At 48.8% G+C, this 13,186-nt stretch overlaps 1 protein-coding gene across 2 annotated transcripts in view; it reads left to right on the top strand.

The window, feature by feature from the left end:
- Positions 1–13,186, top strand: part of NEDD9 (neural precursor cell expressed, developmentally down-regulated 9) — a 143,224-nt gene that overhangs the window by 122,105 nt on the left and 7,933 nt on the right. For both annotated transcript variants that reach the window (XM_045298231.1, XM_004712192.3), the window contains exons 3-4: positions 12,156–12,257; positions 12,882–12,983. In XM_045298231.1, the coding sequence (XP_045154166.1) occupies positions 12,156–12,257; positions 12,882–12,983 (204 nt within the window). The remainder of the gene's footprint in view (positions 1–12,155; positions 12,258–12,881; positions 12,984–13,186) is intronic.

The raw sequence follows: 13,186 nt of genomic DNA, 5'->3' as shown, positions 1-13,186 counted from the left end.
CCCCATCTCTTAACCCCTTTCTGGAAGTGTCTGAATGCTACAAACATGCTTGGCTGCTAAGTCTAACCAGAGACGCCTTGGAAGAAAGGCCTAGTGATCTACCTCCCCAAACCCAGCCAAGGAAAAGCCTAGGGAGCCAGCTCTGTGCTTACAGCAGCGGGCGTGTTGTGGGAGGGAATGAACTTGACAGCAGCTGCTCTCTGTGCCTCGTTTCCATAAGCACGTCCCCTCTGAGCATCTCAAGCCCGTTTCAAAATCCAGCTCAAGTGCTCAGTGTCCTGTTGAATTTGCTTCACCATTTAAAGAGCTGAAACGCTGGTGTGTCCCCTTATCTTCCCTGCAAAGGCCATGTCAGCCTGTGGACTACGGGAAAGCAACGTCGCAGCTTGTCATCGGCTGTATTCGGCTTTGTCTGATAAAGGCCTCTGCCCCATGAGGGACCTACACATCACAGCCCATCAGGTTCTTTCTCGCTTAATGCCTCTAATGGCTCTTTGACGCTTGGTCTCACCATGACTAAATATTGCTTTAGCCCTCGCTGTACAAAGCACTTCCTGCAAGCAGCAGGGGAGGCATGACAGGGGCTTAACAATCGGGCAGTGTCTCCATCACGACCCACTGCTGCCGCCCAAATGCCCAGTCAAATGAGTGCGGCTCACGAGCCCGTGCCACTGTGGAGCTTCAGCTCTAACTGGAAAGGAGGGTGGCAGGCATGTAGATGGGGCTGGCATAAGGCTTAGTTTCAGCATAAGTTCAGGAATCAAAATGGCTTTGATGGAAAAGGGAGCCGCCTTCCAAACACAGAGGGAAAAACTTCTCCAGGAACAGCAGGAAAGCCGTGGCAAGGGTTAACCGTGGATGACCACGGCTCAGTATTTTTAAGGCCCAACTGCGTTTTCATTATATTGTTGCTATGCGAGTAAATAAATGAGCTCACTGCTACCCCCAGACTGGGCAGGGGGAATTTATAGAGAATTAATAAAGCCAGGACAGGCAGCATGTGGCTTTTCATTCTGGTCACAGAAGAACAACTAGTAATCTTGGATTTGAAACAGACCCACCACTCTAGCTTTGCAGTTTCAGAAAACTGGATCCCACCTCAAATGAGTGTACGGGGAGAGCAGCCACGTTTCTTTAAAGAGAGTTTTCATTTAAAGAGAAAGTGTCGAGTCTTTTATGGACTTTAAGACAAAGAGGTTATTATAAAACCCAATAAATACTATGGTGGCTGGTCATGCTTTATAAGCGCACTGAAATGAAGCGAGCCCTTCCGAACAGCAGCTTTGAGAAGCCCAATCCCCTGGTTAGTGCTCAAAACCCAGAGAGAGAGAGAGAGAGAATATAAATAAGGCAGGGAGGGGATTAGAGAAAGGAAGGAATCAATCTAAATTTACCTCCCAAGAAAAATGCAAGTAGGCAACTGCTAATCAGTGAAATGTAGTTTTTAATTCAGATGATCTTAGGTACTATGAATAGCGAGGTTAAAAACACAAACTTTATCACCACCATTCTGGCACTGTGGCCCCTTTTAACTTCTCACCAATTACCCGTTACACGAATATTTCCGGAGCATTTCCTGGGTTGCCTGGTTCCTGACTGGGCACACGGGCGGAACCCCAGAAGCTGGTCACACACCTTCCTGCTGCCCCAGATGCCTGCGAAAACCCCCCTGGTCAATAACCACAGCAAGACAGAGGTGGCTGGGGCAAAATAATTGTGAGTCTGTTCACTCCCATGGTTGGTTTTTATTGTTTGTTTGTTTGTTTGGGGCTTTTTTGTTTGTTTTTTAAGGAGAATACTTACTAAGGACAAAGCTATCACAAAAACAAAACACTTCAGATGTGGGAGGCCATTAGCACAAGGTCATAATGGTGCCTAAGGATTCACAGGACACTAGTTAAATAAGGCATGTAACAAAGGAGCCCTTCACAAATTCAGGCTTGGTGACTGATCAATACATCACAGTTAAAAGAGGGACTTCAGAAGCTGGAACAGGATTGGGACACGTACATTATGTTGGATAGAAGAGCTTACAAGATTAGTTCGGGGCCTCCCAACCAAGGCAGTCAGGGTACAACTGATAGGGAATGACTCCTGACAGGGTGACCCTCTGTACTGCCCCCAGGGAAGCCCCTAAAATAGATTGCTTCTCCCTTGCCTGAGAGGGAGGCTTAATCTACATAAGAAGTCTTCAAATGGATTTTGGGTGTTTCACTGCCATCTGTAGCTTTCTGCAAACGGGGTGCTCAAATTTAAGGTCCAGTACAATTCCCCTCTCCGATCATGGATTTTATCATTAGCTATCCTTTGATCATATAGCCTGATGTGCTTCTTCTGTATGGATTTATCTGACACCTCACGTAGATGATGCCTGTGGTTGCCTTTGACTGTAGAGACTTCAACACGAGACTTCAATCATGAGACATCGAAGCTAAGGCAACTTACAAAAAAGTCCCCCTCACCCCTCTGAGTGAGATTTCTTATTATTTTTATTTCCAGAAATTTAGTGTAAGTGTTTGAATTTTTTTCATTGTATTTTTGTGTTTCCTATAACTGTTGATACATATAAATACAAATATATATATTGGGGATGTGTACAAATATCAGGAGTCCTCATGGACTAATGGGTTATCTCTTGGGCGGCTAACACAGGACCCGCAGGTTGAACCCACCAGCTGCTCTGAGGGAAAAAGATGAGGCTTTCTGCTCCTGTAAAGACTCACAGCCTCAGAAACCAAATACATAGGTTACTATGCATCAGCATGAACTTGAGGACATTGAGATTGGTTTGTTTTGCAAATACATGTGCACACACACATATATAAGTAATATGTACAAAAATATTTTTTTAATTCTGGTGACTATGTGAACAAATAGTTTTTAAAACACCAGAACCTGACCGATGCTGTAGAAGCCACCTGTGCACTCTTCCTCATCCGATCTCCATCTGTCGTCCATGCCAGCCGATGGTTCCTATCCTACAACAGTATCTTCCGCTCTCTTGTTAATGCTTTCTCTTTGTCCTTGGAAAGGTTGGTAGAGGCCCTGGGTGGTGGAAATGCTTCTCGATGAGGTCCTCATGGCAAAAACAGCTTGTGATCTTCCACTGAAGAGAAGGTCAGGAAGTGGCAGGGCTTTGAGACTTGCTTTCATTGTCTGGGTAAATAACTTTCTCTCTACACACATTTTCCCCAGGACTTGTCCGTTGGCATGACCTGAACTGGTTTGGTGATCATTATGATACCGGCAAGCAATCCAATGGGCCTCTAAAATCAAAGTCTCTTGTCATTGGCCACTTTGATTTGAAATTCCAATTGCTTCTTAGACCTGACTGAAAATGCTTAAGCCATCGGCGAAGATGAATTATTTCTCCATTCTGCCTTACATGGAAGATTGCTTAGATTTGTTTTCACCTATGACTTTACCATGAAATGTTTTGAAAGCAGACAGCATCAGTATTTGCGATTACTAGTACATAGATGAGAAAGCAGAGACTGCCTATTGCTTGTCTTGTTTTTCTTGTTTCTGCACTCATTGGTTAGTTTCAGCTGTGTTTTGAATATTGCATTTTAAAAACTATTTGTAGCAAGTATTTGAAGCCTGGGAAGATGTTTTCTTAAAATAGTGTAGACGCCTGTTTCCAATGAACAAGATTGGGGCAAAAGCAGCCTTGAACTTTCGGTTTACCTCCCTAAATTCCCCTGCCTCTCACAAACTTTGACCAGGTAATTAATTCTTCACTCTCTTTTAGCTCTCTGGTACTATTAAGATCCCTCTTGTCTTTTTTCCAAATTAAAAAAAATTATGTGTGTGTGTGTGTATAATTTCCAACAATATAGTTCATCTGAGTTACCCACTCCATCATTCCTAGAAAGGGACATTCAAAGCAAAATTTGCATAGCCTTGGTGGCATCACTATAATAGCTAATGTTTAAAGGTTTATTCTGTGCCAGGCAGCATGCTAAGTACATTATGTACTCACAATAGCCTATGAGGAAAAGACATTTAACTTATGGAGGAGACAGGCTTAAAGTGGCTGAGGACCTTGCTCAAACACTCACCACTAATGAAATGGTAGAGCTGTAACGGAGAGCTGTGGGTTTAGCATTAAGCTGCTAACCACAAGGCCGGCAGTTCAAACCTGCCAGCTGTTCCATGGGAGAAAGGTGAGGCTGTCTGGTCCTGTAATGAGCTAGTCTCAGAAACCCCATATAGGGTTGCTATGAGCCATAGTCACTCAACTGTGGGCTGGAACCAACTTGGTGGCAGTGAATTAGTTTGGTTGATTGTCTGTAGTGGAGGTTCTCCAATTCTTCCAGGCCATCACCCCCAGGACACAGCTCCTATGACATGAGCCTGTCACACATCCTCAGAGCTGAAGCAAGCATAGCTCCTGACCCTTAGCATTGTATGTACATTCCTTCTGATAGCTAGATAACACACAAGGTTTTTTTTTAATTTATTTATTATTATTTCCTTTCATCTAAGCAATCGGAGCCCTGGTGCCATAGTGGTTATGCATTGGGCTGCCTGCATGGTCAGCATTTGAAACCACCAGCATCCCTGAGGGAGAGAGGCTGGGCTTTCTACTCCCATGAACAGTTACAGCTCCGTAAACCCACAGAGAGTGGCTGTGAGGCAGCACTGACTCAAAGGCAGTGAGTCTTTTCTTCAAAGCTTGTGATACTAGCTGGTGACTGAGAAGACCCCAGGTGTTAGTATCACACGCAGGCTCAAGAAACAGAAGGGATCCAACCCTCGTTGATTTCCAGCAGTGGCTTTTTCCAAGTGCAGGTGCGGCTGAGGAGCCCAGCTTCACCCCACCACATTCACTCTGCGCCCTTGGCTCCCTCACTTTCCCAGGGCACTGTCTGAGAGAAACAGGACTAAAGGGAGCGTTTCCATTTAAGGAATTTTCTCACCTGATTGTGGCCAACGAGCAAGTCCAAAATCAGAAGAATGGACTCCATAAACCTACATCTGATATCCCAAAATCTGTAGGTCAGGTGATGGGAAGAGTGGAGGAATTCTGACAGGGGGCCTATTTCCAGTCCAGAAGCAGAATACGTCACAGGGCACCAGTTACTGTCAGGTGGGCAATGAATCGCGGCGACCTCGTGGCACCAGAAGAGAGCGGTGCACCATAGGGTCCACTGGCTGATGCTTCGGAAGTAGATCACTGGGCCTTTCCTCGGAGGCTCCTCTGGGTAGGCTTGAACCTCCAGTCTTTCGGTTTAGCAGTCAAGCACGTAACTGCAGACTTTCAGGAAAACCCCGTTTTAGCTCTTAAGGCCTTCTGTGCCTGGATGAGACCCCCGCCCCCCTGCATTATGGAGTGGCATCTGCTTTACTTAGGGCCAATTGATTGATTGAAGCACATGTAACTACTTTATCAGAGCAATTAAAACTTGTGTTTGATCAGACTGGGCACCACAGCCCAGCCAAGATGACACATACAATTAACAACCATAACCACTGTGGGTGACTGACAAGATAGAGCTCAGCCCTTTATGGGTTCCACTCCAGCTAGAACTGCCTTACCTGGAAACTGAGCTTACACTCTATGGACAGACTTGGTTGGGTGTCCTGTTACCATCCCACACCAGCTCCCTGAGGAACACTCCTGAGTGTTCTTCACGCCGTCAGCCAAACACATTATATCTGTTGGCACTGCTACAGGCACCCTGGTTACAACTGCCATCTGTTCTAAGTGCGTCTTTTCAAAGTCGGAACACGTGTGCACAATTCCTATTCAGCCTCACTTTAGTGCAAGAAGGAACGTGATGGTGCTGCCAGTTAAACATTGGATTGCTAACCTCAAGGTCAGCAGTTCAAAACGACCTGCTGCACCAAGAGAGGCAGATGAAGCTGTCGGCTCCTAGCCTCAGATTGACAGCCTCGGAAACCCTAGGCAGAGTCACTATGACTCAGAACCGACTTGCCGGCAGTGGTTGTTTGGTTGCTTGGTTTTGGAGTATATAAAGAGAAAGCAAAAGTATAGAGAACCAAGTTGATTAGTGGGGACCAGGGGTAGGAAGGAGAGGGAAAAGGGGAGTTAATGTAATGGAAAAGTCGTGTTGATTAAGGGTAGGGTTGCTCAGCCAATTGTTGGCGTTGCAATCAAAATATAAGTTTAATTGACCAAAGTAATGTTAGGTATATTTACAACAACAACAACAAAATAGGTGCTTAGGCTGCCTATGCACATATAACTAAACATCTTGTGGAATTTAGTTCTTTGCTTTGGAGGTTGGAGGTCATGATTTTACACGGCAGACCAATTAACTGGCCTTATAATGTGTTCCGCCGCCTAGTTCCCAGCCTAGTGCTTAGGTCTTCAAAGCTGTAAGCAGCCATCCAAGGCACAGCAGTGAGTTCTATCCGCCTGAAACGGAGAGAAGGAGTTAGGAGAAGGATATAGAATGTTTGACTAGTTGCCTCCATGAATCACTGCCCCCTTTGCCATGACACTTGATAACTTGGATGGTATCCAGCGATCATTCTTAAACATTCTGATCAAAGATTCCATAGGCAAATCCTGATCAAAAGGGTGAAAATGAAGAACAGTCCTTCAAATGTTTATGAATTCTATAACCTTGCTGGTGCCATCAAGGGTAGGTGAATGAACCCCTAAAACTTGCCCTGAAAATTTAATAATCTTTAAACCTTAAACTGAAAAAAATCCCATGAAGTTATCTTAAAACTGAGTGGTAGCTTAGCTTCATCAGTAAAATGTCTGCCTTGATCATTTATGCTCTTTTAAGAATTATCTTCTGGGATCAAAGATGCCCTCATACGGTTGCTAACCGCAAGGTCAGCAATTCGAACCCACCAGCAACCCCAGAGAGTACAGATGAGGTTTTCTGTTCCTGTAAAGATTTACAATCTCAGAAACCCAATGAGGCCAATTTCCTCAGTCCTTGTGAGTTGGAATGGACTCGGTGGCAGTGGGTTTGGTTTGGTTGTTATATGGGAACAATTGACAACAGTTACCGGCAAGATTAGACAGTCACCTCGGGGGCGGTAGGTGTGTGTAAATGGGGGAAGAACAGAAAAGGAAGGTGACACAGTTGTGCGATGGACGAACAGTGCCAGCGACGTGGGACATGTAGGAACTGCTGAATTGGTGTACATTTGCGGTGTATGCTCTCAACAACAAAAATACCTTTAAAAAGTTGGAAGAAAAACAAAACAAAACAGAAAAGCGGTTAAGGCTTGATGGCTGACGCCAGAATGCTAAGAGTGGAGGCCGCCAACGCACAAGTGACACGAGACGGGAGACGTGCGGATGAGGTGCCCCGAGAGTTCCCGAGGAGGGAGGGCCTGCATCTGCCTGCCTCTGACGCCCACGCTGGGAGGGAGGCATGGAGCTTGACCTTGGAAATCAGATAAGGTGTCCACGTGGGGAAAGGAAGAAGAACTCTCCTGGACACAGACCGGTGGTGTGGGCGTGCAGAGCACGTGTGGAAACCAGGGGGAGTGCGGACTTGCCGAGGCCTGGCGCCGAGGACGGGCTTGCTGGCCCTGACCTCAGAGGGTCCCAAGGCACGGAGTGGGGGGACAGACGTACACATAGGAAGGTGAGGACTGACGACAGCCCAGGTATGTTTGGTTTGGCCAAGATACTGTCCCTAAAAGCTTGAGCCAATTTGGAAAATTAGAAGATTTCACGTAAAAATTCAGATTTCTGGCTTCTCTTGAAAACTGGCAAGACAAGGGCACATGTCTGCAGGACAGCAGTGTTGGCTGAGCTGAGGAATACCCCCCTCTGGGCCCAGGGAGTCTGTCTGCCCTGCCGCACCTTCCTACTGGGCTCCACAGGCTCTTAAGACCCGGGCGCTGCGGATGAGAGGCAAACCCAGGATGGCGTCAGGCTCCTTAGGGGTCCGGTGAGGGGGGGGGGTGTGTCTGTGTGTCACTCAACATTCTTCGTATGTACAATTCAGTGATATTGATTACCTTAGACCTTTGTAATGGATCCGTTGCCAAATTTCTGATCACCATAAAACGTTACTGTTTCTTAGTTGAATGTGTTGCTCTCCTGTGTCCCCTGGGCCCCACTGCCACCCGAGCTACACTGTTCTCTTTCAGATCTCAACATGCGTGCGAGCTTGTGTGCGTGCTGGCTCTCAAAATCAAAAGACGTGAAGACATCTAAAGTGTCTCCAGAGGCAGCCAGGCCACCCAGGATCTGCGGCGTGCCTCGCAGCCAGCGCCATCAGTGTGTGTTGGTTCTGTTGTAAGCAGACGGACTTGGGGGACTTGTCTGAACTGCGGCTTTGGACTTGGGTTTTCCCCGCCAGAGCCCAGCCTTGGAGCTTGACTCGGCGGTCTGTTCCTGCTCTGGATTTCTAGTCTGCCCTTCTCGCAGTGCTTCAAACTCGGCGCCCTCGTCTCTGTTGGCGGACAAGTCTGCGGCAGCTTGGATTCCTCCTGTTGCTGCTGCCGTCCAGCCCGTTGAACACAGTAGAACTGCGCCACGCGGTCTTCGGAGCTGTGACCTTTTGGAAGCAGGTCCCGAGACCTGTTTGCTGAGACCCTTCTTGGTGGTTCGGATGTGGCTACCTTTGGGCGGGTCGTTGAACACATCAGCAGTTGTGCCACCCTGAGACTTTTGCTGTCGGCTGTTACCGAGTCGATTTGGACTCGTGTACAGTGGAACGAAACCACGCTCGGCCTGCGCCATCCTCGTCGTCCTGGCTGCCTCTGAGCTCCTTGTGGCAGCACCGCAGCAAGGGTCTAACTCTGGTTTCCGCCGCCTTGGCCAGGCATGGTGTCCTCCTCCTGGGACTGGAGGGATAGGAAGTCCACATGCAGTGGATTCAGGGGAGGGGCTGCGAGACGGGTGGGCCGTAGGTCCCAGGAGACCCCACAGTTTGGCCTCCTTTTGTGGCAACACGCATGAAGGGCTCTTTTTTCTGTGGCAGTTTACCCTAAGGGCGAGCCCTTGTAACTGTAGATCAACTTACAGAATGGCGGGACGGCAGGAAAGGAAAACAAACGAAAGGGATCTTTTTTCTGTGGCAATTTACCCTAAGGGCGAGCCCTTGTAACTGTAGATCAACTTACAGAATGGCGGGACGGCAGGAAAGGAAAACAAACGAAAGGGGAACAAAGAACCACCTGCCTTGTTTTCATTAAGAATCGCCCCTCTCAGGTGCCCTGTGTGTGATCCGTGCCTCCTGGCACAAACCCCTCGGAGCTTCCCGGGCCCTGGCAGAAACCTGGCCTTGATGTGCCTCCTCTGCTGGGGTTAGTAATGCAGGGGGGTGGGGCGGGGAGGAGGGCTGGGGAGAGGGAGTAGAAAGTCTTTTTGTGCTTTTGTGAAGCAGGAAGAAAAGGACTTAATGAACCACAAACTGGATACTTGACAGGGCGCAGCCCGGTCCACGCTGCCTGCGGAGCAGAGAACACCCAATTGGCCTGGCACTCCCCCAAGCGATGGTCTGAGGATGTAGGCGAATGCCCCAGATGTGACCAATCGGACCCCTCTGACTGGCCTCCCTAGGTGGCCCCCGGGGGATTCAGTGGTGGCATGGGCGAGTGCTGGCACTGGGGTTTGGTTGTACTCTGTGTTGGCTTTTCCTCCTTGTGGTTTGCACCATCTGTTTCTTTTAATGCATAAACAACGAAAATGACTGGTTTGGAATGCAAATTTTTAAAAAATAGATGACCACAGGCATTCCCTAAATGAGAAAAAGAGAGCAAGTTGGGGTTCTGTGACATTTGGCAGGAAGTGAGACCTGAAATACCGGGAAGCAGGAACGCGCCCTGCCAGGGAAGAGGAATAGGAAAATTGTCGCCCACCAACCCCCCTCCTGGGGCTCATGTTACATGTTGATATTCCACCAAGCACAGCCAAGGCCACAGCCACCCTGCCTTCCCAGCCCCCTTCTTCTGTTGTCCACCACAGAGGAACACCACGCTGGGCCTGGCATAACCTGCCTGCGTTTCCTATTTGCATGTGTGCTGTACTCAGCCTCTGAGGAACTTTTGAGGACCAAACAAGAGCTGTGTGGTGAGCAGGTTGTCTGCGAAGGCCAAGAGAGAGCGCTATAAATAGGAGCTGATGAGATAGACCAGAGATACCCCCATTTCTCCTAGACAATAAGTGCAAAAAATACATGGTCAAGGGCATTGGGGACACAGGGTGTTTTTCTTTCCGGGAGGGCATCCTGCTTTTAGAAGGAAGGTTTGCTGGCACCGTCCAGTGGCCGCTCTATAAATGGTTCTTTATGCTTCATGCCAACAAACCTTAAAGCAATAGGCTCGGTTTTTCTCCTGCCTTGGGGCCAGGGGGAGATATGGTGGAAATCATACTCATAAGCAGTTGTAAGCACCAGGGATTGGTACAAAGCCATACTGAACTTTCATATTGACATTTCAGAACCCCTTGGGGAGAAGAGGGAGCTGTAGTGTCACAGTGGACTAGGCATTGAACTGCTAACCTTGAGGCCAGTGGTTCAAACCCAAGAGCCACTCTGCAGGAGAAAGATGAGGCCGTCTGCTCCTGTAAAGACTTAACATTTTAGAACCACAAAGGGGCAGTTCTACTCTGTTCTAGAGTCGCTACGAGTTGGAATCAACTCGGTGGCATGGAGTGAGAGGTGAGAGAAGATGGAAGGGCTGCCTTCCATCCATGTCAGCAGAAGACACACCTGCTGGAGTCCTCTTCCTGCAGTTTTGCAAGCAGCCTGATGCCAGTTTTCCTATTAGGGAAAGGTTAAAAAAAAAAAAAAAAGAACTAAATGTGGTGTCTTGGAAAACAGCTAACTCTTCCTAATTTGTGATGTCTGCCTGCAATATCGGCAAAGGTCATGAGCTAGATTTGAGGTGAGCAGTGTTAGTGATTGGGGTGGGGGCGGGGTGCCTAGGCAGAAACAGGACCCTGGTGATACAGAAACCCTCCAAAAAGACAAAACTGAACTCATTGCCACTGAGTCAGCGACGATTCGTAGTGACCGTGAGGGACAGGGTAGAACGGCTCCTGAGACTTTCTGCGACTGTCGCTCTTGCTGGGAGAAGAGAGCCCTGTCCCTCAGAGCCACGGGATGTCCAACCGGGACCTTGCCGTCAGCAGCCCATCGCTTGGCACCACACCCCTAGCACTGCACACTAGAAGGCTGAAGTATATTTCAAAGTGAACCAAGTCCAAATAACTGCACTCCCTGTGCTCAGCACACCAGTGATGTTCACTGCTGACTCGCGGCAACCCTGTAAGTCAGAGGAGAATGGCCCGTTGGAGTCTCCAAGCCTGTGGTCATGCAGAAGCAGATGCCACAGCGCTCTCTCACCGAGCGCTGGTGGGTTCTGGGTTCGAAGTGCAAGCTTTTCAGGTAGCAGCCACATGCTTAACCACTGAGCCACCAGGCACCTTCCAGCAAAGTATGTCGCTGTGAAACCACGCGGCTGCCAAGTGAGATTCATTTCATTTGCATTGATTCCAGATGCGGACGTCGGGGTGAGTGTGGTTGACCTTTGACATCCCTCCCTCGGATGTAGGTACTGTCAGGGCATTTGCTTCCCCGGTGGAAATGGGAAGATAATTAGCACGAGAGAGGAGCACTCAATCCTGTTCCCTGCAGCGCTCAGACCCAGGGTTTCGTTCGGTTCATAAGTTAGAGACCGCTCCTGGTGACTTCGGGGCGCGCTGTGTGGGGATTAGCTTTATGAAAAACTCGACTGGAATTTTAGCGAGGCTCCTACTGATCACGTCTGGAGATGAGGAGGCATCCTGCGGAAGGCAGGCAGGCACGAGAAGGTTAAGTGCCTGAACCCGGTTATTCACTTTACAAATCACCCAAGCCCCAGGCGGGACGAGGCCGCAGGGAGTTTTATTGCCCCAAAGGGAGAATCCAGGACTTTCGAATTTAAAAAATGGCTCTCCTTGGAAGTGTATTTCTGGAATTGAAACGCCATCCGAGCGACTGTGAAGTGATTCCGTGGTGTTTGGGATAAAGTTATCCCAAGAACTTCCTGTGCCTCGAGGCGGAAAAGGATTCACCTGGTGCGTCTCTGTGTCCTTCCTGCTCTCTCTTCTGTTCTCTGTTCCTCTCACAGGGGGGAGCAGAGGGGGCACATTGCTAGGAACCTAGGGGGGCTTCACTCGGGACTCGGGCTTGCAAGTTTACGTCTCCGTGTCCCCTGGTCCACAGGTGATAACTCCAGTGAGGACGGGCCATGGCTACGTGTACGAGTACCCATCCCGGTACCCCAAGGACACCTATGACATCCCTCCCTCCCACACCGCTCAGGGGGTAAGTACCGGGGTGTGATCGCCAGGGGAGGGGCTCTCCCAGCATGCATTCAGGCATTGGGTGGGCTCTGGGAGAAAGGTGGGTCACAGAGCATGTGTATGCGAGGAGACCTCTTACCCAGGCCCTTCCAGAAGCCGCTTTTTATGTTCTGTTTTTTAGCCAAAGTTACTTAAATTGTGTTTTCTGGAATTGCTTAATCAGGAAAGTCTAGTCTTTTTATCTGAGAAAGTTTTTGTTGAGGATTTTTTTGCCTTTCCTTTCAGGAGGCATTAAGATTTAAATTACAGTCTAAAGTGCAGACAGGGTAAAGACTTCAGCCGAGAGCCCTGTTTGTATTCTTTCTATGGCAAAGAACACATCTGAAAAGACAATTCCCATCAGCCTCTGTTACGTGGGACCCTGCCAGACACTGAGCCGGGGAAATCAATCCATAATGAAACGCACCCAAAGCCAAACCCGCTGCCGCCCCGGCCGTTCTGACTCACCGCAGCCCTAGCAGACAGCGTCGGACCCAGCGCCCAACCCACTGTGCCGCTGGGGCTCTGAATGCAACGTGCAGTCGTGTTTTGAAAATGACCCTTAGCAGACATTTTCATTCTGGGTAACACAAGTGTTCTTCTCCAGGTGTACGACATCCCTCCCTCGTCCGTGAAGGTCCCCATGTTTTCCGTTCCGGTGGGAGAGATAAAAGCTCAAGGGGTTTATGATATTCCTCCCGCTAAAGGGGTAAGTAGTGAGGGGAGGGCTGCTGCTGTCATTGTGTCCAGCCGAGTCCCATGCACGGTGACCCGACACATGCACCCACAGAACTGCACCATAGAGTTTCCTGCATGCTGCCACCAATAGCTGAGCACTTAGCCATTCGCACCACCCAAGGATATGTGTGTGTGTGTGTGTGTGTGTGTGTGTGTGTGTGTGTGTGTGAGAGA

The sequence above is a fragment of the Echinops telfairi genome, unplaced genomic scaffold (assembly GCF_000313985.2).
Source record: "Echinops telfairi isolate 266 unplaced genomic scaffold, ASM31398v2 ScPeMD7_7424;HRSCAF=8462, whole genome shotgun sequence".
Classification (NCBI taxonomy): domain Eukaryota; kingdom Metazoa; phylum Chordata; class Mammalia; order Afrosoricida; family Tenrecidae; genus Echinops; species Echinops telfairi.
The sequence above is the reverse complement of the archived record's forward strand: the minus strand, read 5'-3'. Positions and strand labels throughout refer to the sequence as shown.